Source organism: Penicillium alfredii (genome assembly GCF_028826965.1).
Source record: "Penicillium alfredii strain IBT 34128 chromosome Unknown utg000001l_segment0_segment0, whole genome shotgun sequence".
NCBI classification, from domain to species: domain Eukaryota; kingdom Fungi; phylum Ascomycota; class Eurotiomycetes; order Eurotiales; family Aspergillaceae; genus Penicillium; species Penicillium alfredii.
Genome location: NW_026622698.1, coordinates 2,238,331 through 2,264,195, shown reverse-complemented (window position 1 = coordinate 2,264,195; position 25,865 = coordinate 2,238,331). Strand labels below are relative to the sequence as shown.

General features: G+C 53.6%; 12 protein-coding genes across 12 annotated transcripts; 5 read left to right on the top strand and 7 right to left on the bottom strand.

The window, feature by feature from the left end:
• Positions 1 to 40: 40 nt before the first annotated feature.
• NUU61_000867 (uncharacterized protein) lies at positions 41 to 1,091 on the bottom strand (the record flags this gene model as incomplete). Its single annotated transcript, XM_056651450.1, has 2 exons — positions 41 to 865; positions 933 to 1,091. The coding sequence occupies 2 exons, from the start codon at positions 1,089 to 1,091 to the stop codon at positions 41 to 43; spliced, it is 984 nt and encodes a 327-aa protein (XP_056516300.1).
• Positions 1,092 to 1,809: 718 nt separating this feature from the next.
• On the bottom strand, positions 1,810 to 2,169 carry NUU61_000866 (uncharacterized protein; the record flags this gene model as incomplete). The annotated part of the gene is made up of 1 exon (XM_056651449.1): positions 1,810 to 2,169. One exon carries the CDS (start codon positions 2,167 to 2,169, stop codon positions 1,810 to 1,812), a length of 360 nt encoding a protein of 119 aa, XP_056516299.1.
• A 1,773-nt stretch (positions 2,170 to 3,942) lies between these two features.
• Positions 3,943 to 4,791, top strand: NUU61_000865 (uncharacterized protein; the record flags this gene model as incomplete). Its single annotated transcript, XM_056651448.1, has 1 exon — positions 3,943 to 4,791. One exon carries the CDS (start codon positions 3,943 to 3,945, stop codon positions 4,789 to 4,791), a length of 849 nt encoding a protein of 282 aa, XP_056516298.1.
• A 539-nt stretch (positions 4,792 to 5,330) lies between these two features.
• On the bottom strand, positions 5,331 to 8,305 carry chsA (chitin synthase I; the record flags this gene model as incomplete). Its single annotated transcript, XM_056651447.1, has 4 exons — positions 5,331 to 5,900; positions 5,954 to 6,355; positions 6,417 to 8,042; positions 8,114 to 8,305. The coding sequence occupies 4 exons, from the start codon at positions 8,303 to 8,305 to the stop codon at positions 5,331 to 5,333; spliced, it is 2,790 nt and encodes a 929-aa protein (XP_056516297.1).
• Positions 8,306 to 9,375: 1,070 nt separating this feature from the next.
• Positions 9,376 to 10,059, top strand: ltpA (tyrosine protein phosphatase LTP1; the record flags this gene model as incomplete). Its single annotated transcript, XM_056651446.1, has 2 exons — positions 9,376 to 9,436; positions 9,497 to 10,059. 2 exons carry the CDS (start codon positions 9,376 to 9,378, stop codon positions 10,057 to 10,059), a joined length of 624 nt encoding a protein of 207 aa, XP_056516296.1.
• A 216-nt stretch (positions 10,060 to 10,275) lies between these two features.
• NUU61_000862 (demethoxyubiquinone hydroxylase family protein) lies at positions 10,276 to 11,322 on the bottom strand (the record flags this gene model as incomplete). The annotated part of the gene is made up of 1 exon (XM_056651445.1): positions 10,276 to 11,322. One exon carries the CDS (start codon positions 11,320 to 11,322, stop codon positions 10,276 to 10,278), a length of 1,047 nt encoding a protein of 348 aa, XP_056516295.1.
• A 98-nt stretch (positions 11,323 to 11,420) lies between these two features.
• On the top strand, positions 11,421 to 13,412 carry NUU61_000861 (RNA polymerase-associated protein; the record flags this gene model as incomplete). Its single annotated transcript, XM_056651444.1, has 4 exons — positions 11,421 to 11,629; positions 11,685 to 12,427; positions 12,482 to 12,621; positions 12,675 to 13,412. 4 exons carry the CDS (start codon positions 11,421 to 11,423, stop codon positions 13,410 to 13,412), a joined length of 1,830 nt encoding a protein of 609 aa, XP_056516294.1.
• A 660-nt stretch (positions 13,413 to 14,072) lies between these two features.
• On the top strand, positions 14,073 to 17,995 carry NUU61_000860 (uncharacterized protein; the record flags this gene model as incomplete). The annotated part of the gene is made up of 2 exons (XM_056651443.1): positions 14,073 to 16,843; positions 16,897 to 17,995. 2 exons carry the CDS (start codon positions 14,073 to 14,075, stop codon positions 17,993 to 17,995), a joined length of 3,870 nt encoding a protein of 1,289 aa, XP_056516293.1.
• A 283-nt stretch (positions 17,996 to 18,278) lies between these two features.
• Positions 18,279 to 19,349, bottom strand: NUU61_000859 (uncharacterized protein; the record flags this gene model as incomplete). Its single annotated transcript, XM_056651442.1, has 1 exon — positions 18,279 to 19,349. The coding sequence occupies one exon, from the start codon at positions 19,347 to 19,349 to the stop codon at positions 18,279 to 18,281; it is 1,071 nt and encodes a 356-aa protein (XP_056516292.1).
• Positions 19,350 to 19,878: 529 nt separating this feature from the next.
• NUU61_000858 (uncharacterized protein) lies at positions 19,879 to 21,468 on the top strand (the record flags this gene model as incomplete). The annotated part of the gene is made up of 1 exon (XM_056651441.1): positions 19,879 to 21,468. One exon carries the CDS (start codon positions 19,879 to 19,881, stop codon positions 21,466 to 21,468), a length of 1,590 nt encoding a protein of 529 aa, XP_056516291.1.
• A 372-nt stretch (positions 21,469 to 21,840) lies between these two features.
• Positions 21,841 to 22,794, bottom strand: NUU61_000857 (uncharacterized protein; the record flags this gene model as incomplete). Its single annotated transcript, XM_056651440.1, has 1 exon — positions 21,841 to 22,794. The coding sequence occupies one exon, from the start codon at positions 22,792 to 22,794 to the stop codon at positions 21,841 to 21,843; it is 954 nt and encodes a 317-aa protein (XP_056516290.1).
• Positions 22,795 to 24,487: 1,693 nt separating this feature from the next.
• Positions 24,488 to 25,514, bottom strand: NUU61_000856 (SDR family oxidoreductase; the record flags this gene model as incomplete). Its single annotated transcript, XM_056651439.1, has 2 exons — positions 24,488 to 24,911; positions 24,973 to 25,514. Coding segments are annotated over 2 exons (966 nt in total), but the record flags the coding sequence as incomplete, so codon positions are not given.
• Positions 25,515 to 25,865: the final 351 nt, after the last annotated feature.

Below are 25,865 nucleotides of genomic sequence, written 5' to 3'. Positions count from 1 at the left end.
CTATATCTCTTGTATCTTATGTTCAATGGCATGTCCTTCCTCATTCCAACCAAGTCTCCACCGCCCGCTTGAACGTATCCTGCATCCACTGCTCCTCAACCCGAACCGGAATATCAAAGCCATGGTCCCCGTCCCGAAGCGTGAGAATCACCTTATCGGAACCAGGCTGGCCCTGAGTAACCTCGCGCGCACGCGCGACAAATCTCTCCACGCCCTCAGCGGGCAAAATGCTATCCTGGCGACCATGAATAACAGCAATCCCGCCCCGAGGAATGCGAATACCGGGCTCCTCCAGCCGCCGCATGGGATGCAACACATCGCGATACGGCGACTCCTCCAGCCCCCGCCGCAAGAGCGGATATATCTTCCCATGCTGAATGGCAGCAAGCATAAACCCGAAGCGCGCCGCAGACTCCTCAGACGAGGTGGGAGTGCCGAGCTTCACAGAAGCCATGGTATCCTCATACACCGACAGCGGGATGTCGCGGCCGAACCCCCCGGTCGAGCTCGGCTCGTCGAATGCCGTGGTGTCGGTGTCGACCCACGGGTATGCCGCCAGTGCGGCGCGGATCTCGGTCGGGTGCGCCAGCGCCGTCCACACGCTGATGAGGCCGCCGGCTGACTCGCCGGTCGTGAGGATGCGGTCAAGGTCGAGCTCTGTCGGGGTGGTGTGCGCGGCGAGCAGCTCTGCCAGCGCGGGAGAGAGCAGCCACGTCCAGAAGTCCTCGAAGTCTTTGTAGATCTCGGCGCTGGTGGCTTCGGGCATCAGCCGGTAGTTCGGGCTGATGATGACCGCGCCGTGCTTGAGGGCTAGGTCTGATAGCCAGTGCGGCCAGAAATCCATGTTGAGGGAATCACCCATCATCTGTTTGTGCATAATTAGTTACTGAAGTTGATACATCACGAAAACACAAAACGGAGGCGGGACTCACCAGTCCACCTGCGTGATAGCGCACGAGCGTAGGTCGTTTCCCCGCATGTGGTTTCTGTGGGATGAGGATGTCTGCTCGGATGCCATGGTCTCCAACGTGCTTAAAGGGGGTCTGGATAATGTCGAAGCCTTCCAGCTTTGGGTTGGAGGGGATGGCCATGATGATGAAAGTTGTGGATTGGGAGGAGAAATCAGCGGATTCTTGCTTACAACGGGGCTCGTGGTTTTATATATAGTTCGCTTGCCCCTCTCCACCCATCAAACTATAAAAACAGACTCCGTGGGGGCCAGGCGCAAACGGTGAGATTCTCATCCCCGAGAGCCGAAGTGCCCCGGGGGGGCAAATCGCCTCTGCTCATCACCCCGCACAACCTCAGTCGCAGGGCTCGGGGAATATTTCAGCCTTGGTCCAGTCTACTTTTCATATACATCGTGGCAGTCCAAGTCCGCGGACTTGCCAAAAGCGGTAACTTGTACGCAACCAAGCCCTAAATATAGTTCAGCAGCATCCCAAGCCGCCAACGTCCTCCTATGTCTTTCCTATCCTTCATCAGCATTAACAGAATCCTGGTCTTCTGGGTGCCCAGTATCGCACTCGTGGCGCAGAACAACCCTCAGCACATCCAATAACTCCCTCTCCATTCAGGCTGATGGCCCCCAGATAGCCGTGCCGCGACGTACTCAAAGTACGCGGACATGATGTCGGCCATCTCCCAGTCCAGGAAGCCGTCACTGCGAGCGTGCAGGGGTCCACGAGGATGTTCCGGTCAGACAAGTCCCCATGCCAAAAAAACAGGACGGTCCCAATTACCTACGCCGGTGGTGCCACGCTGTATTCGCTCGAGGGTAACTACACGTTCTGCGTCCGGAGCGGAGGCCTACAGCGCGCGGACGCGCGAATCGTCCCACTCGGAGCGGGAGTTGCAACAGGCGTGCGTCTCTGTGCCGAATTCGGAGAAGAGGAGGTACGGCTGCCGTGTCGGCCGGCCGTAGTAGGAGAAGTGGCGCGCACGCATACGCACGATGAGACGACAGAGCTCTGCCTTGACGGTCTGGCGCTGCGGATGGGCGAGTGAGGGCCAAAGCTCAACTAGCGGCGTGCCCGGCCGGTAAGTAAGGAGGAGGCCCTGTTGGTCGCGGTTGGCTGTCGAGGCGTCTGAGGTTCTTATCGGAACCGTGACGATACAAACGACGCGTGGGACACAGGAGCCCAGAGTGGAATGGGCGAGCGCGGTCATTTTGCCTTCCCCATCTTCAGTGCCTAGCTTGAGGATTATGGAGGGAGATTAAGTGAAAAAAAAAATGGCGCCCAAGTGGTTGAAACGGTCGGCCCTGAGAACGTAGGGAGGCTGGGAAGAGAGGCCCAGGCCACCCGAGGAAGCTGCTCTGGCTCCTCAGAGCTCTCATCTTGTAGTGTCATGGTGATGGCGATATGTGGGGAGAAGTCTAGATAGACTATCGGGCGATGTTAAGAGTTAACTAGCGGTTATATGGGAAGGCGGGGGAGAGGGGGTTCTTAAGTGGCGGGATCTTAGGTGATATTAATGGGCGAGGCCCTCTCTGCGATCGTTGCGAACATCTGATATAGGGGGACTATTAGCTCTTCATAAAACATGTAAAAAAAGTTAGAGCTGCTCTATTTTGTTAAACACTCCTAAGGTAGCTAGCCATTTTTTATTTCTAGATCTAGGGCAAAATATCATTCACTCTGGCTGTGTAGAATAACGGCAGCCTAGCACAACTTTCTTCACTGAGATAAGAGCATATCAGAATTTAATATCCCCTATTAATGATTAATGATTAATTATAACCTCCGTACCTAAAGAAATAGTTGCTATAGATTAATGAGATGACTGATTGAAAAGCTTCCATAGCTATCTAAATAGAGCGATAGGCGAACTTCACTATCGTATAGTGATGCTTTATGAGTCTTCATCCACCCCTATTTACTAAAACTGCCCTGCTGGTAATAAAGTAATTCCTATATATAAAAGCTCCTAATATTTTGTATACCACCCTCCTGCCTTGATAATTGCTGATACTCTGTGTGGTATAGTATGTTAGGGTTTAAGCTTCAGGATAATTAACCAGTGCCTGGTTTTTTGTCTGCTGGTCAAGTGCCTTATATACAAAGATAGTAAGATAGTTTCTCGTCTTCTCTCCTGTAGACAAGTTGATTCTTCTCTTCTGCGATTTTTCTTCTCAAATTCGTTCTCCTTTGCCTAGTTTCCCCTAGTGCTCTCTGAGAACATGTCTACCAACCAACTCCTGACGAGAAACGTTAGGGATAAACCTCTAATACAAAACGGAAAGCCCTATTAACTTATCACTTTAGCTCCAGTAGTCTACGCAGCGCTAGTAGCTAGTAGTTGAGAAGCCGACGCGTGATTATAAGCCATCGCCTACATCAACTCATCCTACGCGGCGGCGGCAAGTTCAAGAGAGAATAAAGCCCCAGATTAAGACTTAGCTTTGGCAAAGGATTACGCTGTGATAAATCTTACTGGCCTATAAGCATAAGATCCACAGTGCAGTTATACAGGTTACAGATAGACGATCGAGACAACTTCCGTAAAAATGTAAATAAAATGTTCCTTGCCGGCCTTACGCCTACGTAGGCCCTGCTTGAGGATATATCACGAAATGGATTTAGATATTCTGTTAATAGTCCCGGAGATTGATTCCTCTATCGCTAGCCTCTGTATTATGCATCGTATCAGCTTTACGATGCTACGGTTTAACTTTGTCTACTCCCTTATTTTCTTTTGCTGATAATTGTAAATAGGCGTTTCTTTGAATTCTTTATTCTTCATTCTTGATTCTTACTTTCTATATTTATTGTATATATATTATCATAAGTGTGATAGATATAGAGATCACAGGTCGTATACATCGATCCAAAGTAAGAATTATTAGTAAGAACTTTTATCAATTTTGCATAAATATATTGGACACCACCCCCCTTAGCATTGATGGACCTCCTGCATCCCAGGACTCGACAACCCCAGAAAATGGACCCCGACGCCAGCATACCCGAGCCCGCGCCCTCGGCCTTCAACTACGTCCTCTCGTTCCTCTTAGTGGGCGTCGCCTGGGGTTTCACAACCCCCTTTATCCGGCGCGCCGCAGCCGACTTCAACGCGCGACAAGGCCAGCAACAAGCCTCGAGCACTGCGTCTGGCCGTAGCAGACCCCAGACCGATGGGCTTGGAGAATATAGAGAGGGAGAAGAGCAGGAATTGCTTCCTCCGGATGAGAGTTTTCATTCTCATGGGGTGAGGAGGAGTACGAGTAGTGACTCGGGTCGAATGGGCGCCGGTGCGAGGACTCGGCGGGGACAAGAACAGGAGCAGCAGCAGCAGGATGCAGAAGAGGAAGAGGAGGAAGAGGAGGAAGAGGATAACACACCCACGCCGGCATGGAAACGCTCCTACCCACCAACCCAATCCTGGCTCCGGACGAAGATTGTCGGACTCTTTTGGACGGTGGTCAATCTGCTTCGCACGCCTGCGTATTCTATTCCGCTGGTGATCAATTTGACTGGGAGTGTGTGGTTCTTTCTGCTGGTCGGAAAACATGGTATGAAATCCCCCAAACTCTCCCTGTTCTTTGGGACAGAACAATTCGAAGACGATAAAATACTATCCATAAATGCTGACACATGGCTAATGACCCCTTTCTTGGCGGATGCAGAACTCTCTCTCACCGTGCCCCTCGCCAACTCAAGTGCCTTTCTGTTCACGGTGCTCGGCGAGTGGTACGTTGAGCGCAAGGTGATTGCGAAGGAGACGTGGCTGGGATTGGTGCTGGTGCTGGGCGGGATTGCGCTGTGCGTGCACTCGAAGAACCAGACGGACTGAAACTTGCAGCCTTTCGATGTTTTGTCTAGAGTATAAGAATAGTCAAGGAAATTGAACCACTCCCCAGTCGTCCATCTCTAGACTTGGTATATCTACCGCTACATCTACATATGCTAAGCCGGCAAAAGAGAAAACTCATATCTACCTCGAAATACATAAAGTACACAAGCCCCACAAAGCCTCCAACCCTGAACTCATGGATCCCATGCAAAAAGCACTCGAGACATTAAACCCATGAGTAAACAAGACCCGGACCTAAAACCCAGAGATATCATCATGTCGTATCATGCCATGCCATGAGACCAGGCAGGGAGAGAGAGAGAAACAGAAAAGAAAACGAAACATGCCGTGGGGGGAATTCGTCACACATATTACACCATTCCAAATTCCATTGCTTTACCAGACCGGGCCCGCCGTGGTATCGAAAACAACGTGGATATATGAAAACACGCAAGATGCTGCAGGGGTTGAAGGAAAAGCACAGTCAATACCGATGCCTCAACACCGAATCAAACGCCTCGGAACTAAAAGAGAAAAAGTCAGTATACATAAACACCGGGAAAGAGACCCTCATAGCCAGAAGCAGAGACAAAACTCACCATGCGAACAACCAGATACCACATGGCACCAGTGAACTTGAACATGGACAGCGCGGCCACACTCCACAGCACGACCTTCATGTAGATCATTGACCGATGTTTCTCGGAGTCTTCGGAGTTCTTGCTGTTATTCCCGTCAAGCTTGTCCAAGCCGGCGGCACTGAGCACGACGGCGCCCAAAGCAAAGTTACAGAATACCCAGGCCAGCACGACAGCACTGCGGAAACCCTTGTAGTAGTCTGCTTGCTTTTCTTCCTCGGGAATCACCTCGACTTCTTTGGGCGGCTTGACGGCAAACTTGAGCAGCTCGGCCTCGTACTGCGCGTTGAGATCGCCGTCATCCTGAGGGATGTTCACATCGACCTTGCCACCGGGCTTCAGGTTTGCAGACGGCAGTTTCTCGGCCTTGTCGTCTCCCTTGGTACCCCAGGTGATATCGTGAGTGTTGCAAAAAGCGTAAATGTTCAGCACGTTGATGTAGGTCGGTGTCAGCAAAATGTATTGGATGAACTGTAATCAACGTTAGAAGAGGCCCAAAACACAACCATGGGGGAGATACGTACGGAAGTGAACATATGCCACGGATCCATGAAGATGAACGAGGCTATAAACCACATGACATACGTCGATCCGAGCGAGACAATAATCGTGAAGAAAGTCTCGTTGGTGAAAAGATGGCTGACCGTGAAGTGGTCCGTTTTGACTTCGGACTGGATCGACCTGACCGTGACAAACACTGCCGCGAAGGACAAATAAATCATGATGCCGATCCAGAAGTAGACCATGGTCATGTAGAATTTGTTCGATCCACCCGGTCGATTACCAAGAGCCAAGACGAAACATGTAACCAGAGTTGCAAGGTAAAGCCATTCAAAAACGATGCCCAGCACCTGACCCGCCTTATCCAAGAGGTTTTTCTGACCCAGGTACGTTGTCAAGATGTGGAAGACCAAGAAGAAGTTACCCTGGTGAAAGTGAGTCAGTGCCAAAAAAAATAGATATAAAGAGAACCGGAGGAATTCGTACGATGCCAAACCAAGCGAAAATCATAGCGATCGTTTGGTAGATGAACTCAATCATCAGCGCAAACTTGCGAAAGATGCTGTGGTCGCTGCGGAAAATCTGATAGAAATGGGTAATGGCATAGACAGCAGCGAAGAAACTGCCGTTGAGCCAACGACGCCGCTGCAGGATAAATTCGGCCATGCGATCGGGCACATCGGTCTCGCCGGTCGACGACTTGACATATTGGAGGAGCCAGCGACACTTGCGCTTGGAGACAATCTCGAAACACAGAATTCGATCCTCGGCCAGATACATGTTCGCCGTGAAAATACCAGCATTGGCACCATGCATCTTCTCACCCAAGAAGTATCGCTCAAGCGGTCCCTGTCCGTTCTTGTCGTTCTGCAACGCAACGTACCGGTAGGCGGAAAAGGCACCGGGCAACACCGTAATAAAGCCGAACGAGGACTCCAAGGGTTTATCCAGAATGTTACTCAGCTTGTACTCGAAATTTTGACCGGCAACCAACGGGTTCAGCAGCTTCTTGCCATGCGACAACATGACCTTGATCTCTCCACAAGCACCACCACACATGGGCTCGACATCAAAGGCTTTCCACAGTTGGTAAATCGAGTCCTTGCCAGGCTTCGTACCGGCATCCAGGAGCACGCAAATGTTGGGATCCAGCACGCGGCCGAAGGCTTGGAAAAACCAGCGGTGCGAGTTGATCTTCTTCTGGTTCTTTTCCTTCAAGCAGAAAATCATTTGGACTGGGGGCCCCGAGCGCGGCTTGAGGTGAACCTGGTTGCCCTTCAACTCCATGCCCACCTGTGTCGTGTACTCGTAGATGTGCGCCGTCACGTCCTTGCCGTTGACTTGCTGCTTGGCGATTCCATCCTGGTACACACCCAGACCAGCCAAGACAGCACGGGTTCGCGGATTGATCTTGGCACGGCCGTCGCTGATCACGCAAACCACAATCTTTTTCCAAGCATCCTTACCCCAGGTCTTGCTGCTGGTGCGCGAGCACATGTGCTCAATGTTCTTGAACACACCGCTCATGGTTCGGGCGAACAAGAAATCATCCTCGTTGTACATGGTCACGGCAATGAAAAGCTCTGTATGGCGGGGCTTCGCGAAAAGCTTCTGGCGCAAGGTAAACCGCTCCTCAAAGAAGTCGGCCGGATCGCAAGTGGCCGCCGAGTATCGCATGTGCGTGAATTCGTCGCGGCCCGGGGCCTCGGCGTGCGGGACCTGACTGAGCAGTTTGGGCGCAATGGGACAGTCCAGGACGAGATTGCCGTTGAAGAGCTGAACTTCCTTGACGGTCTTCCACCGCCGGATGGGGGCCGGGCTGGGGGTTGGCTGGGGCTCATCCTGGTAATCATTGGAGTAGTCCGGCCCAAAAGGGTTCTCCGGCTGCTGCAACATAGGCGCTTGGTCGTCATAAGGGGTATGCCCGCCTTCTGGGTACTGGCCCAAGTCACAATCGTCATGTGGGGTGTGCGATGGCTGGTAAGGCTGAGTGTAGTAGGCATCGTGGTGGGCTTCGGGGTCAACCGAATACTCGTACCCGGGATAAGGACGACCGTGTCCTTCATACGTTTCGTTGTGGCCATAGGAATTATGGATATTCTCAACCGAGTACTAGCGATTACATCCAAAGCAATTAGTATTGCCCTGCCGACCCTTCATCGATCACCACGCGAAATACTCACAGTCGGTTGTTCGGCCAGGCGATCGCTGGAGGGCATGGGCAGATGCCCGGTGGGCCCATATGGGTTGTCAGAGAGCTGGTAGGTATCGAGCGGACGACCAGGAGAAGGCGTCCGATTGTTGTAGCTGTTCAGATGTTGGGGATTCATCATCGGCGAGCGATTCTCGTCCCCAAAGGGATCTGGCGCAGGCATGGTCAGTTTGCGAAATAGGATTCTAATCTAGGCGCAATATATGGAGAATCGCGATGGTTTGCGCCAAAGCACACAATGCAATCAATGACCAGCACCGATCTCAGCGCAATGCGACCGTGAAACAGATCGCAAACAGCCACAGAGAGAGAGAGAGAGAGAGAGAGAGAGAGATGAAAAGGACACTAACCGACTCGGTTGTAGGACATGGTGCAATTCTTTGGCCTCGGATTTGAGTCCAATGAGCTGAATCCGCCCTAAGACGCTGACAGGGGGTGGGAGATTGCGCCAGGAGCGCCAGGTGGAATGCTAAGAGTCCACGGGTGGAAGGAAATCACTAGCTTGCCAGGCCCGCCAGAACTCTCAAGTTTCAGGGTGGAGACGACCGAGGTAGAGGGAAATGAAGGGAAGAGCAGTCGCTCAGAGGCATGCAAAGACCCGCTGAATGAATTGAACACGCCCACTGTTTGGTGTTGACGCCGATCGGGGGGGGGGATCAGGTGCACGATGCTCCAGTGTGCTTGACTCGGTTTGTTTTCTTGTCGCTTTTTTTTTTCAAAAAAAAAAAAAGATAAATAACAGAACAAAAGAGAAGAAAAAAAAACGAAGAAATATGTTCAACTGAATATAGAATCAATAAATCCTCCGGTGTCATCGCAGTGTAAAGGTAGAAATGATTTTGCGCTGAAACAGCTCCACCCTCGACGCCTCATCGCTGGGCCAACCACCGGCACGCGGGCCCCCCTGGCTGTGGCGGTTCCTTGGTTACTCTTTTTTTAGAGCACGAGGAACGACGCTGCCTACACTATGAAACTATGAATAGTGAGATCAGCATATGACTATCATATTACTCTGGGTGCCTAGAGTGAGATCTTGGCGAGATCGATGAAAAAGAATGAAAGTATCAATAATACAATAATACAATAAGGCTGAGCATACAGCGATCAGCCACAGTGACGAATTCCCCGATCGATAATCCCCGCCTGCACAGACCTCGAGGACTTCCGGTATACTTCGTCCTCGACACCTTACTGTCCTGGAGTACACGACATCAAACACACTTTCTTACAATTATGGCCTCCAATTCCACCGGGCGCCCCGCCAGCGTCCTCTTCGTCTGTCTAGGAAACATCTGTTCGTCACCACACTCAATGCCCCAATGCCTCCGTGACAACCACCTAACCCACCACACAGGCCGGTCACCAATGGCCGAAGGAGTCTTCCGTAATGTGGCCGCCTCCCACCCCTCCCTCATCGACGAGATCGACTCGGCCGGCACAGGTGCCTACCACAGCCTCGAACCTCCCGACTCGCGCACCATGTCCACATTGCGCCGCCATGGGATCGCCAACTACAACCACGCTGCCCGCAAAGTCACCAAGGAAGACTTCTTGAATTTCGACTACCTTCTCGCCATGGACAAATATAACCTACGCGATCTGTTGGATGTGCGCGACTCGGTGATCGCATCGCTGCAGAGGAAGGCTGCGCCGAGGTCTGGGTCGAGATCTACCAGAGCTGCGGCTGATGCTGCCATCGCTGAGCAGGGTGTCGATGCCAAGGTCGCCGAGGTCCGTCTCTTTGGCGATTTTGGACCTGGTGGCAAGCTGCACGATCGCGTTGGAGGCGGGGAGGTTGTGCAGGATCCCTACTATGGGGGTGCCAATGGGTTTGAGGAGGTCTACCAGCAAGTTGTGAGGTTCTCCGAGGGCTTCGTGGGTTACTTGCAGAAACACCATGCGGGATCCGACGAATAAATGGAATGATTAAACGAGTCCCATGAGGGGTTTTTGGTGGCTATGGAAGATTGGATTGATTGATACCCTGCTGTTAGAGCGAGGCGTGGGTACATAAAACTGTGAAGGGACGAATATATATATAACATAGAATACCGACAAAGCGCTGAAAACGATACATTTAAGTCAAGTTGACACTATAGTACATATTGCGATAGGATATACATCTGAGGCCCCTCAAACCCTCTCACTGATTTTGATGGCAGTTCGGCAGCCGAGGCGAATGACATCGACAAGCGGATCGTATGGTTTGGCCTCCTTGGCATCATTCGCCACGGCATGGTCAAGGTGCTCTAGTTCCTCGTCGCGAATCCTCCGGAATGTGGACAGCATATCTTTGAGCTCGTCATCCAGCTCCTCTCCCCGTCGATCGGCATCGGCCTCCCAGGATAAGATCTCTCGGACTTGGTCATTGTAGTGTGTTCCGATCGCAGTCTCCACTGCTTCGGTGCAGGCCATGGCCGCTTCCCGGCCTAGGGCAGCCGTCGACCAGCCCAAAAACGTCGCGGCTGCCTCCCATACGGGGTACATGGCAGTGGGTCGGATCTGATGCTTCGCAACAAGACCATTGAAAGTCTTCAGGTGGCCTGCTTCCTGGTCGTACATGTGCTTCATCAAGGGCCGGAGGTGTGGATGGGAGCGGACGACTTGAGGGGTCTGGGCGGTATAGATCAGGGTCGCCGCAAGCTCACCTGCTTGGTTGACTCGAAGTGCGCCGTCAAGATATTCGCGCTGCTGCTTGCTGAGAACATAGCGAGGTTTGGAGGGACCGGAGGAGCCCGAGGTCGAGGCTTGTCGGGTTTGGTGGTGGCGGAGAGTCGAGGGGGCGAGGAAGTCAAGGAAAACGAGAGAGGCTCGAGATGGTCGTCGACATTGTGCCAAAGCACACCTGCGAAGCGCTGGAAGAGACTCCATGGATGCCATATAGATTAGAAGCTGGATGACATCGAGTCGAGGACGGAAGTCGCTTAGAAGTCTCCGACGCAGCCGCGCGCTTGTCGGTCTTGGCACCGGAACGTCAAGAAAGGCAGAGGCCAACTTGCGACCATCATCCTTGCGCCTTGCTCGATACCCCGTCTCCTGCTTGCCACCTTGTACAGCGCCATCGTCAAGTCTGGGGCACTCTCCGTATCGAGATTCACGTCTTTGCCTGGTCGTTTTGGACGCCAGCCTTAAACCCATCACTCGTTGCGAATCCTCGTCAGGAGTGAATCGTTCAGCCATCCATTGATATTGTGCTGAGGGGCTGGGTGTCTGGCAATATATAGAGGTTGTGCAATTGAGGGGAATATAGGGCGGCAGCCTATTGAGGACTATTCGCCATGGCGGACGATTTGGATGCTGAGCTTCTGGCTCTTGCGGGGGACTCAGAGGAGGAGCATTCACCACCCCCAAAAGACAATGCCCATTCACCCGCACAATCAGCTTCTTCAGCTGCCGAACGCGATCATTCTTCTGCCACAATGGGTCGCAAAGGCACTGCTAAATCGGTTCGCCGATCTCGCAAGGTGAAAGACGAGGACGGTGAAATGTGAGCATCGCCCCTCACCATCCGGAAACTTCTACTAATACCGCCTCCCCTGCAGCTCTGACGCCGAGTCCCACCACTCCCTCCACTCCGCTTCCATGTCCGAGTCCGAGTCTGACGCTGGCAAGTCTGCCACCGACGACGAGGACCGTCCCATTTTCCCATACGACAAGTTGTACTACTCAGCCCAAGAGAAGAGAGACGTCATGGCTATGCCTGAGATTCAGCGTGAGGAGCTGCTCTCCGAGCGTGCTCAGCAGGTCGATCGCCACAACCAGGACTTGGCTCTGCGTCGTCTTCTTGCGTCGCGTGAGCGCGATGAAGCTCGGGCTGCTGCCAAAGCCAAGCGCAAGGCAGGGTCTGCTGGCTTGGATGACAGCCAGCGCAAGAGCTCCCGCCAGAAGACTACTCTCGGTGGCCGCAAGGTTGGGGAAACCTCGGGCGCCATTGAGGCTTACAAGCGCCAGCGTGAACAGAAGGGAAAGCGCGATGAGTTGCGTCGCCGCGACCCTGTCCCCTCGGGCCGCCGATCCCGCTCCAAGACGTCGACCGATGAGGATGCAGATGCCGAAAGCGACGTCGACCTGGATGACCGCGTCAATCGTTCTCCCTCTGCACCCAAGGACGAACCGCCTGCCGAACTCCGGGAGATCCAACGTGCCCGCGTCGGCCGCAGCAACTTTGCCCAGGTCTGCTTCTACCCAGGATTCGAGAATGCCATTACTGGCTGCTATGCTCGAATCAACATTGGCCCGAACACAGAGACTAACCAGAACGAGTACCGTCTTTGCCTGATTACCGGTATGTATCTGACACGACCCTCGGTAGTCTTGACTTGGCACTAACATTTTGAAGGCTTCGCCAAGGGTAAGCCTTATGCCATGGATGCCGCGAATGGTCGCCCTTTCATCACCGATCAATATGCAAATCTGGCTCACGGAAAGGCCGTGCGGGAATTCCCTTTCATCGCCTGTTCTGACTCGCCAATTACCGAGGTTTATCAATCACATTCCTACGAACATCTCCACGACTGCTAACACTACGATAGGCCGAGTACAATCGTTACCGCAAGACCTTGGCTGTTGAGGATATCAAGATGGCTACTCGGGCCAAGCTGTCGTCCAAGGTTGCCGACATCAACCGTCTGATCAACCACCGGTTCACGCGCGAGGAGCTGGATGATAAGCTGCGCAAGCAAGGCGCTTTCGACCACAAGAAGAACATCCTTCGGCGTTACGATCTGGAGCGAGAGCTGAAGTTCGCCAAGGAGGTCGGGGACCCGGAGGAAATCGAGAAAGCGGAGAAAAACCTGCACGCGTTTCTCCACCCCCAGCTCTCCTGGGGAACGTCCATGCATCTCGACGGCCCCGAGAAGCCGCGCCTGGAAGCCGACCGCGTTCACCAGATCAACCTCCGCAACCAGAAGCTCAACTACGAGAACGTGCGTCGGGCCCAAATCGAGGAGCGCAAGGCGGCGCGCAAAGCCGCTGCGGCTGTCGCACGTGGCGAGGCTGTTGCGGATCCTTTCATGCGTGTGCGCACTGTTGCCAAGACCCATCACGACGTCAACGAGAAGCCCCAGCAGGCACCTAAGCCCGCCGATGCTGCCTCCACCGATAGCTCCAAGGAGACCCCCAAGTCCGGAACCGACAGCCCTGTTAAAGCCGCTACCTCGAAGACGGGTACTACCCCGAAGAAGCCTCAGAGCGGCTTCATGATCAGCTACCGCAACACGGATGACGAGAACATTGCTGCCCTGGATCTAGATCTGGATATTGATATCTAGACGCCCTGGCTTTTTCGGCTTCTTCAAGCGACATCTCCGATCTCTGTCCCACCCGTGAGATCGGCAGGCAAGTAGCTCGTCCGAGTGCACAGATGATGTGCACCATGGAATGAGAGCTTCGATGTTTTCTTTCCATCTTGTTTTTTATTTCTAGGTTTTTCTTTCCTCTGCTTTTTATGGGAAAATCGGCGTGAGGCTTTGTGGCGTCAGTTCAGAAACTGCATGGAACTTGTATTATGAGAGCAACGGAAATGGAGCACCAGCACAGTACTTTACCACACAAGGGCAGTTCAAATCTTGTGAATAATAGCAAAATTTTCTGAAATCATGAAGATGATGTTTTACGAAGGTCTGCTTTAAGGCATAAAAGACCAATTCATAAGAACATCCAAATTGATGCTAAAGCTGCCTGACTCGGTCAATTTGCGAGTTTTGCATCGGTCTTGGCTTCTGATTGGTCCATTTCTGTAAGTGACGCGCGATAAGATAGCAGTCACGTGCTCGTCCCAGCAACGCGAGGCACGCGCATCGCGTCCGGACTATGCGCCCTTGATCGTGGAGCCTCGACAGACCCTCACCCTACCTTCCCCTCCCAATTGATCAAACCATGATCTCCCCTCTTTCATAGAATCCACAATCCACGATACCCCAACATACAAAATGTCATCCCCATCTACACCGCGGTCGACGCGGAGCGCGTCGTCCGCTGGCGGTTCGCCCAACATTCTCACGCCAGGCCGAAAGATCAAAGCTATGATGGCTGCATTTGACAGTGACTCGGAGTCTGATAACCAAGCCACCAAACCCACACGCGCGATCTCGAAGAGTGATCCGCAAGAAAATAATGCCGAAACGCAGGAGCGGAGTCCAGCCCAGGCGTTAGACAGCGATTCCGACGATGCGGAGGATATTGTCCGACCAAAGGGCCGGATGGCTGCTCGGATGCAGGGCCAGACTTCTGACTTGCACGAGGTTGGGCCCAATCAAGAAGACTCGGCTTTTGCTCGATTGTCCAAGGCTCTCCGAACCGAAAGGGAGCAGACACAAAAGACCCAGAAAAAGGACCCCACACCAAACGACGACTCTAGTGATGATGATCTTCCTGCGGCTGGCCCGAGAAGGAGGAATAATGCCAACGCGAAGGAGTCACCGGCACCTGATAATCAATCAAATGGCACGCCGCCGCGTCCCCGAGAGTTCTCCCCTCTGTTCGTGTCCTCACCAACGGGCCCGAGTAATGACACCCAAGCCCAGAACGAAAATACAGGATCTGAGGCCGAAGAGCATCCCAAGAGCAATGCTCGGTTCCTCGCACTCGTCGCGCAGAAGCGCAAGGAACGAGAAGAGCGCGAAAAACTCGAGGCCGAGAAAAAAGCTGCCAGCAGATCCCGGATGAAGCAGTTTAGCTCTGAAATTCTTTCTGGAGAGGAGAGCGGAGACGATGACCCTGGCGCCGCCCGGAAGTTGACGCAGAAGCCTCGACAGCCCCGAAAGGCAAGCAAGAAGGCTCTGGAAGAGATGAGCCGGGAAACACAGCGAATGAGCCGCAACATGCAGTTAGCTCACCAGGCTACCACAAGAAAGAAGATCACCAAAGAGAGCCTTTTCGCCCGCTTCAACTTTATGCAGCCAGAGCCTCCGGCCGTACAGCAGCCCACAGCTAATTCATCATCGACGGCTGGGTCCCAGAACTCGTCTGATGGAGAGGGCCGAAAGCACAATGATACGCCTCACACCTCGCCCGTCCTCGGACCATCAGATGCTGAAAAGCCCGCCATCGTCAGCGATAACCCCACCGGCCAGTCAATGGACGGCAAGTCGATGCCCAAAGAGGCCGAGGTCTCCAAAGAATCCGAAGCTCAGTTGGCCCAATCAGCAATTGCCAACCCCAAAAAGGAGTCTCGTCCTTTGAGCCAGCCGCCGGTCCGGGTACTTCTTTCTCGGCACTCTGTCGCTCAGCACCAGAATGAAGACTCCGACAGCGATTTTGAGGTGGTGACTTCGCCTGCCAAATGTCGCAGCATTGCCGCATTCGAGAACCTACCTGCCAAGAAGATGCAAGAATCTCCATCCATGACAAAGCTCAAGGCATTAGCGCATTTGACCTCTCCAACACGAAAGATGACTTCGATGAACTCCGCGGAACTCTCGGCTAGCCTACTCTTCAAAGCCAGGCGACAGGCTGCCCAGGAGAGGCGAGAGCGCATTGAGGAACTCAGAGCCAAGGGGGTGCACATTGAAACCGCCGAAGAACGCGCAGCCATGGAGGATGACGTTGAAAACCTGGTCGAGAAAGCCCGTCAAGAGGCAGATGAAATTGCCCGTCAGGAGAAAGCTGCCAAGAAGGGACAGGATGATGATGAGGAAGAGGATGACGATGACTATCGTTTGTCTGGCTCTGACGAAGATGGTGATGCTGACGGAGACGACGAAGATGAGGATGAAGACGATGAGGAGAGAGCCAACCACAACGAGAATCTTCTCGAGGAGGAGGCTCACGAAGACGACTCGTCTGCCGATGAACAGTCCGAAGGTGTACCTTCAGATGTGGAAGGCGAGGTCCCAGCAGCCCGGAGGAAGCGACCTACCCGCGTGGTCAGCGACGACGAAGACGAAGAACAACAGCCACCCTCGACTCCTGTGAGGCCTGCAAACAATACCGCTCAATCCGCCGAACGACCTCAGATCCCCGGTCTGGGGACACCCGGTAATATGTCGATGGGTCTTACTCAAGCATTTGCTGGCACTCTGGGTGACAATTTTGCCGATAGCCAACCAGGCTCTGCAACCGTCCCATTCTCCCTCCCCGACCCCGGTCAGCCTGTCCCTAGCCTTCGGAAAGAGGACTCCGAGGTTCTCGTCCGCGATAGTCAGGAGCAGCCCGATGAGCCTGATTTCATGGCAGGTTTTAGCCAAAATATCACCAGGGTATCAGAGTCCCCTGCTCCCCTTCACTTCTCCCAATACTCGCAGCTTCCCGATCCAACGCAAGATGAAGGTTTCGTGTTCTCGCCCTTTGATCCCGCAAAACGGTTTAGGGAAACACCGCCCCTGTCGACGGTCGACACGGTCCTGGTGGGTCAGAGCCAGTCGCCCATTGCGGATCGAAAGAGCAGACATCTACGACGAGGACGTGCCGTCGAGCTCTCCAAGATTCAAGAGGAACACCATGAAGGTGACTTTGAAATCGATGCCAATGCCTTCAATGTTATGAAGAAGGCATCCAAGAAACCCGCGGTTGCATTCAACAAGAAGTCCAGCAAGGCGAAGGACATTGTAGAAGAGGCTGCCGAGGAATCCGAGGATGAATATGCCGGACTTGGAGGTGCTAGTGATGACAGCGATGGCGAAGAAAACGCATACGATCAACAGATGATCAACGACAACAGCGGTGAAGTTGTCGATGAGAAACAACTTGCCGCGCTCAATGCGTATGTCGCCCTGTTGCTCTCAGTCAAATGATGATTTATTAACGGTCTTACAGGGTACAAGAACGAAACCGCGACGAGAAGGACGTCGCCAAGCTGCTCAAAGATATCACCACTGGAGCTCTGCGCCGCCGCAAAGGAGCTGATGATGACCTCGATCTTGATGACTCAGATGATGAGCGCCTGGCGCGCCGACGCGAGAAGCAGCGTGAGTTTGCGAAAATGCGCAAGGCTCTTCTTGCCGACGACAAAATCGGTGAAATTGCAGAGAATCCTAAGAAAGCAGCCTTCTTCAAGGCTGTAGAGGACCGCGATTTCGAGGATGACTTTAACTTGGACTTCCTCGATGAGAAGGAGAGTGGCTCCCAAGGAGAATCTTCACAGAACGTAGCCTCCGAGGAGCAGACCGATTCTGGGGCAAACGCAAATGGAAGCAACAAGCGCAAGCGGCCACTCGAACCTTCTGCTGAAGACATCACGAATCGACCGCCGCCTCACCTTCGCCGCACGCCCGCCAGTGCAATGTCAAAGAAACCGGCAACACTGGCTGAAATTCGTGAGACTCTTTCCTTCTTGACCGAAACCCCTGAGTACGACTCCTTCCACGAGGATGCTTCCCTCGACGACGATGCCGCCGAGGCGGAAGATCCCGTGGAAGAAGACGCAGACGCAGCAAGCGCCGAAGAGATCCAGCAAGATGGCTCAAACCCTCATTCACACGATGGCTTCTCCAAGCCCAGTCACTCACGCCGTACGCGGGGTCATGTCGTCGACCGTCTCGCCCTGCTGCGGCAAGCATCCTCCAACTCAGCCTCAGCCTCCGGGTCTGGAAACACCAAGTTTGCCTTCCACAGTGGCGGCAGCAAAGAGGGTCCCGTCGGCTTCCGCCCACCCCAACTCCTCCGTCGTGTCACGACCGGCTCGTCTTCCTCGTCGGGCACGTCTACTTCAAGCACCTCCAACCGCGTCTCGAAACCCGCGTCGGGTCCGAAGAAGGGCAGTGCGGTCAATTCTTATACTGCGGCGCGCGAGAAGGAACGCGAGCGGGAGCTTCGTCTGAAGCAGCGCAGTGGAGGGTCCAATTTTGCCAAGTTGCTGAGCAAGCATGCTGGTAGTGGATTGAACGCATTAGCCAGCAAGGGCCAGTGGGATTAAGCCGGTTTTCTTGTGGCGCTTGTTAGTGATTCTTTGTTTGGCTTCGGATTGATCTGCTGATAGGCTTCCTCAGACTCTGGATTGTGGCGTACTGTGTTTCGGCATTATGAGCGGCGTGCATTAGATTGAATTAGCTACTAAAAGATACTGTGCAAGTGGGCATGGTCTCTAAATCTAAATGAATTTTTATTAAAAACGTGACACTAAGAAGTCCAGGGTGGTGACTCTGGAAGTTGGTAGAGAGAAGATTAATGTCCTTGTTCAATACATATCTGCCAAACTCTCATCTAGGGCCAGCCTGTATGAGATTCTCGGCCAAATCTAGCAGCGAATGGATCGTCCTCGCATCCGAATGCTGATCTCCCGAATTTCGAGGAAGCAGGTAGCTCTCCCAGCCCGCATCTTTGGCTGCAAGATAATCTTTCGCATAGTCATCTCCCACATGAACACAGACCCAGTTATCGGGACCATCCGCACTCGCAGGGGTCGAGGTATGCGCGGAAGAAGACGAGCAAGCCAACCTCTGAGCCTGCCGTTTCGCAACATCAAAAATCTTCCGACTGGGCTTCTCCTCACCAGCCTCGTAGCTAGTAATCACAAAGTCCAGATCGAGGTCGCGAACAAGAGTCTGCTCGTGTGCCGGCACAATCGGCTCCCCCGCGCCGCCGCCGCGCCGCTCCTCGAACCCGGGCAGCTCCATACTGGACAGATCCTGGTCGGCGCGCACATCGCCCACGCGCACGCCGAGCGCCTTCAGCACGGCAGGGACCCGGTCATCCGAGTTCGAGATGATTCCTAGCAAGACGCGGTCGAATGGTGCTTCCGCCGCTGCGGACTTGATCTGGCGCATGCGCGCAAAGAAGGGCGCGACGTCGTCGTACAGTGCGTAGCCGCCGTCCCCCGCGAAGCGATCCAGTAGAACGTCGACCATGCCCGCGGGCAGATCCAAGGTATTATTGTTGTTGTTGTTGTGATGTGCGGACGCATCTTCCTTGGATGGCGTCTTATCTGGCGTTTGTTGAGGTTGCGCGCTGATCAACGCGCGACTGAAACTCCCCTGTATCACCTCCTCCCACCACTGCCGCGGCCCACCATATCGCTGACGGAGGACATCGGCGCGCCCATAGTTCGGGTAGCGGGCTGCTTGTGCGCGGTATACTTCCTTGAAGGCTGGTTTGAGGGTGTCTGCGGTGACTGTGCGGGAGAGCCCGAAGTCGTGGGCAATCGCGGCGTATTGTTCGGGGATGGGCGGGCGCGGATAGAAGAGAGTTCCGAAGGCGTCGAGGGTGAGGAGAAGAGTGCGGGGTGACGATGAGGAGGATGACACCGTTGCCAGTGAGCGGACGGCCGACATCGTCGGGGGCATGTGGGATTGTCGCTGTTGGGTGAGTTGAGCGGGTCTTTGATCGATGGATCCCCGCGTAAGCCAACGCAAGCTGCCTCCGCTTAAAATTGGGGAGTTGAACACCCAGCATTGCTTTCCATCTCTCTCTCTCTTTTGCGGTTTTTGAGTTGCTTGGGCGTGGAATTGAGACTATCGGTTAGGCATTTGGTGGCCGATATGCTCTTAACTACTCGCCGTCTATTCTGCTCGGTTCTTTCTTTGACGCCAACCTCATATCGAACTAAGCACTTCTTGTTATTCTCTGATGTTTTAGCATCTCTTAGCTCCGAGCTCGCTCTATCCGACGGAAGATCACTAGTGTCGGGTTTAAGCCTCGATGACGCGTCTCTGTCGTCGCATCAGCCCTAACCTCGTTATCAATCAGCTCATTTATATCCGGGGAAGATCACTCTTTCTGTTCAAACGGTTAAAAAAAAGACTGATCACGGACTTGGGGAGTCGGCTTCCACACTGAATCTACCGAATCAACCATCCCACCATGCGGCCCCCACTCACGCTGCTCCCAGTGGGCACTCTACTCAGCGTTGCCGCCGGGTTAGCAGTGTCTCCAAGCGATGCCAGCGCACCTCTCCGCAATGCAAACCACATATTCAATACGATCCATGATTCCATGCGCCAGTGGGGCTCGTCTGTCCACCACAACGGCGTATCCTTCTTTCTGGCGAGCGTGCCCGCCGGCACGCACTTCTACCACGGGACCTCGGAATCAAGCTTCGTGAATGGGACCGAGTGGCTAGCCTTCGAGCCCGAACATGCCATGGTCTTTGCCCAGAATATGCGCGGGACTCCGCCGCACCCGCTACCACACCCGGGTAATGGACACAAGAAGCTCCTTCAACAGCACGAGGAGCTGCGTCGGCGGGGAGACGAGGAGGCGGATAGTGGCCATGTCGATGTCCCGTCGGAAAGCACTAATCCGGCCGTCCATGGCTATCTCCATACCTACTCGACACTGAAGGATCTGCGGCTCTTGTATGTGGATGGGATGTCTGCCGCCAAGTCCGACAGAGGCCCGCTCGACTCCCAGGACGTGATTCTGTTCAACGACACGATTGGCGAGGGTGGCGGATGGCCGGAGCGAGAGCGTGCGGAGAAGATCTGCAAGATGGCGCAGGAGGCATGGGCAGGCCGCATTGACGGTATCATCCGGATGGAGGCCGGGTTTGAGATCATTCTGTGCGCATTTGAGCGCAGCCTAACACTCGAACGCGTGACCGTGGTAAAACCAGAAAATGGTCCCAAGGAAGACGATATTGCAACCAAAATGCCCCAGGTTGCAGTCTTCGACCCCGAGGACGAGGCCGACAGCGGGAAAAAAGGAAAGGGGCCTCGTCGTCCCAAGCCCGATGCGCTGCGCTGGCTGCGCGCCATCGCCGCGCGATACGATGGAGTCGGCGGCAACCGGGTCTCTGTGAACTACGACAATTTCGTGACGGCTTTTTCACAAGACCTTGACTTATTCCCTCTGGGCCCCCTGCCTCGACTAACCCACGTTGATGAATCCCAGGTGGCAGCCATGCAAAACGAACTCTCGTCTCTTATCATGACCCACGACGCTCTCAAACCCACATGGAACTGGCAGGAAACCGCCGACATGGTTGTCACGCGGTACAGCGACGAGCTGGCGTATTTTGCCTCGGGAAAGATATCTACCTTCGAGACCCTTCACACCGAGCTTGAGCGGGTGCTGTCTCCGTTCATTGACTACAATCTGCGGAACTCTTCCCTCGAAGCCGAGCGTTGCGCTACGCAGTTCTTGCCCGAGTCTCACGACGCCCAGAGTCTTGCGGCGCGTGCTGTCTACGGCGTCACGCACCGGATTTGCTCGACACTTCTCGACGCATGGACCGAGCCCGCGCTCAAATCGGCGACGCAGAAGATCCAGGATTTGATCACGTACCTGGGGTGGGCATCGTGGAAGAGGTGCCGCGGCTGCGACCCGAATGAGATCTGCGTTGTGCCGATTTGGCCGATGGGCACGGTGCAGGACTATGAAAATCCTCGGTGCAAGGATTTATACAAGGCGTATGAGCCAGGAGACAATTACTGGGAAGGATTGCATGGGTAGTTGTTTTTGTTTTTGTTTCTATTTATTTGGACATCTACGCAAATCACATATTTAAAATGATTTCTTTCTTTCATGAAATATAGTCTATGGCTGCGAGGAACAAAAAATAGAGATAATGGTACAGAGGTGGTATGGATATACATTCCAAAAAAAGAGTTCCCAAAGGTATTTCAAAACTCCGTCCATATATACTAGATACAGAACGGGATGCTTGACAGAAAATTAAAAAGAGGGGAAAAAAGAACGGTGGAGGATTTCCTCATGTTCGTCGTCGGTACATTCGCTAGTTTCTCGCAGGCAGCCCGAGGGGCTTCAACAAGAGGAAACCAAGATAGAAGAGAGAGAAACAATGACCCATCAAGGGTGGAAGACTTACGCGATGGGGAGAGCACCAGTGGCACCGGAGGCGGCGACGGGGCTGGTGATCTGGCCAACGTAGGTCTGGATCTGGGACAGGCCGAGCGCAGACAGGAGGCCCTGGGCGGCGGCGGTGGTGGAGGTGACCTGGACGAGGAGGGGCGAGCCATCCTCAGCGAGAACGGCGATGTACTTGGTAGCGTCGGCACCCTGGGGGATCTGGGAGCTGAGCTCGGGAACGGACTGGGCAGAGCCGACAGCCTTGCCGATGGGGCCCTCGACGGTGGCGAGCGAGGGGCCGGTAAGGAGGCTCAGGAGGCCGCCCTCGAGCTTGACAACCTGCTCCTCGCCCTGCTCGTTGGTGATAGTCATCACGTCGGAGACAGCGTCGCGCTTGACGGGGAGACTGGGGGCAGCGGGGAGGACGGAGCCGACAATCTGGCCAACCTGGTCAAGACCCAGGAGTTGAGCGAGGCCGAGGCTGGAGAGCAGGTCGGTAACGGTCTTGTTCAGCTGGATCAGGAACACCTGGCCCTGGCTGGCGACGGTGAGCAGGCCCGAGGTCGAGCTGGTGGGGTTCGACAGGTCCTTGAGCTCCGAGGCGGTCGAGATGACCTGGCCGACGGGGGCAGAGCCAGTGGGGAGGTTGACGTTCTCCAGCAGGCCGGCAAACTTGGGCTGAAGCTGGACGAGGATGTCTCTCGACTCGTGGGTCACGGTGAAGACATTTTGGGCAGCGCCAGAGGCGGTGTTGGAGGCGGCGTTGGTGCCCTGGCTGCTAGAGTCGGTCGAGGGCAGGCAGGTCGGGATGCCAGACGGCACCGGGACGCCCGAGGGGATGATGCCCGAAGGCAGGCAAGAAGGAACACCCGAGGGGATCGAGACAGGAGACCCGCCGTTGAGGATCTTGGTCGGGAGGGCAGCAGCAGTGGTGGCCAGGATAGCGGCCGCGATGGCGAAGGATTTCATGTTGGTAGAGAGAGTGACTGAGTTGGTCTCAAAAATGAATGGACGGTATTAACCGAGTGTAAGGAATGACTGGAAAGGGAGGACAACGAGTAGTGAGAAGATTTTACAAAGATCCCAGGGACGATGTCCGAGGGCTGCGTGTTTTATAGGGCTACTTCACACCCCAAATCCAACGATTCTCAGGGGAACAAAGCCTTCTACCCCCATCTTGCCCCACCATGTTGATGCTGTGTGCTCCAGCAGCCGCAGGCAACAGTGAAGACTCCATGTGCCTTCCAAATAGTTGGATGGAGACTGGCGGTGGGACACCGTCTGGAGATATGGAAGTATTTGCTGGCCGCTGAATGGCCAACAGGACCCAGCACATGGGGACTTGGGCACAGTAAATGTGTCTTAGCACGGCCGTAAGCTTCATAGGAGGCCCATCGTCATTAGCCACGCTGCAGATCCGTGCGCTTCGCCTTGGATTAGAGTTGGGGCGTTGAGATGGTTGACCCGTGTAGTGGAGAGGGCACGGGACTCATGATAGCCACGGCCTGGCAGAGCAATACATCTGTATATCTCTCAAGCAGTCATGGGAGAAACAGCGTGTAATCCAAAAAGCTCATCTAGTCCTCTATGTTAACAAGCCACAAAGGATTCAACTTTTCACCTCAAATACCGAGCAGACGCCCCCAGGGTCCGGGGGCCCATAAATTTGACCTCAGATAGCTTCATTTGGCCCGGTGATCGGCACTGGCAGGCTCTAGTGGCCCTGCTCTTCACCAATGGCGGAGCAGCCGCGGTGCTAAGTGCGCGGAGATCTGTATGATATCCGTCTCGAGAAGTCTTAGCAGCGAGCGTTTCGCCCCCACCAGAGGGGGGCAAAGGGCCGTTGATTGTAATTTTCTGTCCTTCACACGGGTCGGGTGCTACTGTCAAATAGTTCCACTAGTGGAGTTTGTTCCTGGAGAAATGAGCGGAGAATTGTCGCAGGATTTAGGGACACCCACCCCCTTGTTCAATTGCATCATAGGCGTCATGATGTTTGCTCTTGGCAGGCCAAATCCTCAGGCGTTTTATTTTAGGGGGAGGTGAAGGAAGGAATTCCTCCCCGCGGATCCACTGCGTCATCGAGAAATCAATTCACATATACATACGTCACGATTTTGGTTTGCAATAATCGGGCGAGTCAGACACATAGATTCTGGACAAATTAAGGAGTTTGACCGAAAGATAAACAAAGAAATCAATAAAAAAAGGGGGAGCCAAAGACGGGTAAAATCAGACACTTCGTGGAGACCAAACTTTGCCCTAATTGATGCACAGGTCCGGGGAAACTGTTGAGTATATACTTTCAGGGGCAGTAGAGAGTCCTCATGGATACAGGATATTATTTTTATGGTTATATGATTATTCTAGAAAGACAATAGCTTACAATTACTGGGAGAGAAAGTCCCATGTTGGTGTTCGAAAACCATCGATCACGAACATCAATTCGCCATCGAAACCCCGATATGGAATGGATTGACCACCAAAGATCATCTCCAACTCCACATAAGATCCTTCGGGAAGGTCAGGCCATTTGGAAAAAAATGAGTTATTGGAGATGAGGTATCTGGTCTATTGCCTGTTCATTTCCCATACCTTGAACCTACTGCACGATCTATTCATTGTAGCCAGATCGAGAGTCAAATTGCGCTCTACAGACTAGTCAAAAACTGGCTAGCTGTGCGCCACCCATTGGCGAACACCGGGTAGTTTCTTCTTCCCAAGCATCCACCTCCTCCAGGGTTTTTGCCACATCATCCCGAATCAGGGGGATGGTCTCAGCTCCCATGAACAGGCGCATCGGCAGGGGTCGTTGATGCCGTTTGATCACGCAGTCAAAAAGCACCTGGGCACAGATGTCGGGGTCACTCCAGGTGGTTTGAATTGCGGGATTGGTGATATACTTGATTACTTGGCTGAGAACACTCGTCGGGGTATCGTACACAGGATGGCGAGGAGTCAGCTTCAAACTGGGTCCGGCGAAGTTGGTCCGCACACCCCCTGGGGCAACGATCAGGAATTTGATATTCCAGTCGGGGTCCATCTCTTTGGCCACGGATTCCGTGAATCCCTCCAAGGCAAACTTGCTACAATGAAGATTAGTCCGCTTTGTCTCTATTTGTTATTCGGTTGGAAGGCACATCTCACCTAGCATGGTAGAAAGAATGGCCGGGTGCAGTGAGCCACCCACCCATGGAGGATACCTGGACGATCGTACCTCCTTGGCCAGGGGGATTGACTTCCCGAAAGACCCGAAGTGCTTGGCAGGTGACATGAACTGGTCCCCAGAAATTGGTCTCGAGCTGCTGTCGTGCCTCGGCCTCTGAAATAGCCTCCATATCCCCTATGAGTCCATACCCGGCATTGTTGATAACGACGTCGATCCGTCCAAACTTTTCCACGGTTATTGCAATGGCCGCGGCAATAGCTTTGTCAGACGTCACATCGATGCAGAGTTTGAGCACGGAGGGTTCGTCGGGGAGGTATGAAAGGGACTCGACGTTGCGAGCTGTCGCGACGATGCGGTGGCCGGCATTGTAGATTGTTTTCGCAAAGGATCTTCCCAGCCCAGATGAGCAGCCAGTCACTAGTTCTGTCAGGAAAAAGAAGAAAAAAGGAAAAAGAAAAGGATTATAAGCAGGCCAAGGTTGAAAAGGAGACACACCAAACCAGACACTTTCGGTGTCTAATTCTGAGAATTGACCCGTCATCTCTCCACAAGGTTGAATTATATACAGTGGAGTTGGAAGAAAAAGGAGTCAAAGAAGTATGTTTGGAATCTATGTTAGAATACCCATGCCTTTTTATATTCTGGTGAGGTCTTGCTCTGTTCCATTTCTTTCGTTTTAGTCAATGGATGGGGACTTCTATGCGGACAAGACCGAGTAAACCACTCCGAAGCCATAGAATCGCTGAATCATCCCGGCTAAACTGTATCAGGAATGTGCACTAAAAGTGTCAGCCTCGTCGCAAGTGGGTCCTTGAGTGCTCTCGTTGAACCCCCAAAATCTTTCATAACTGTCGATGTTCTTCACCAATTT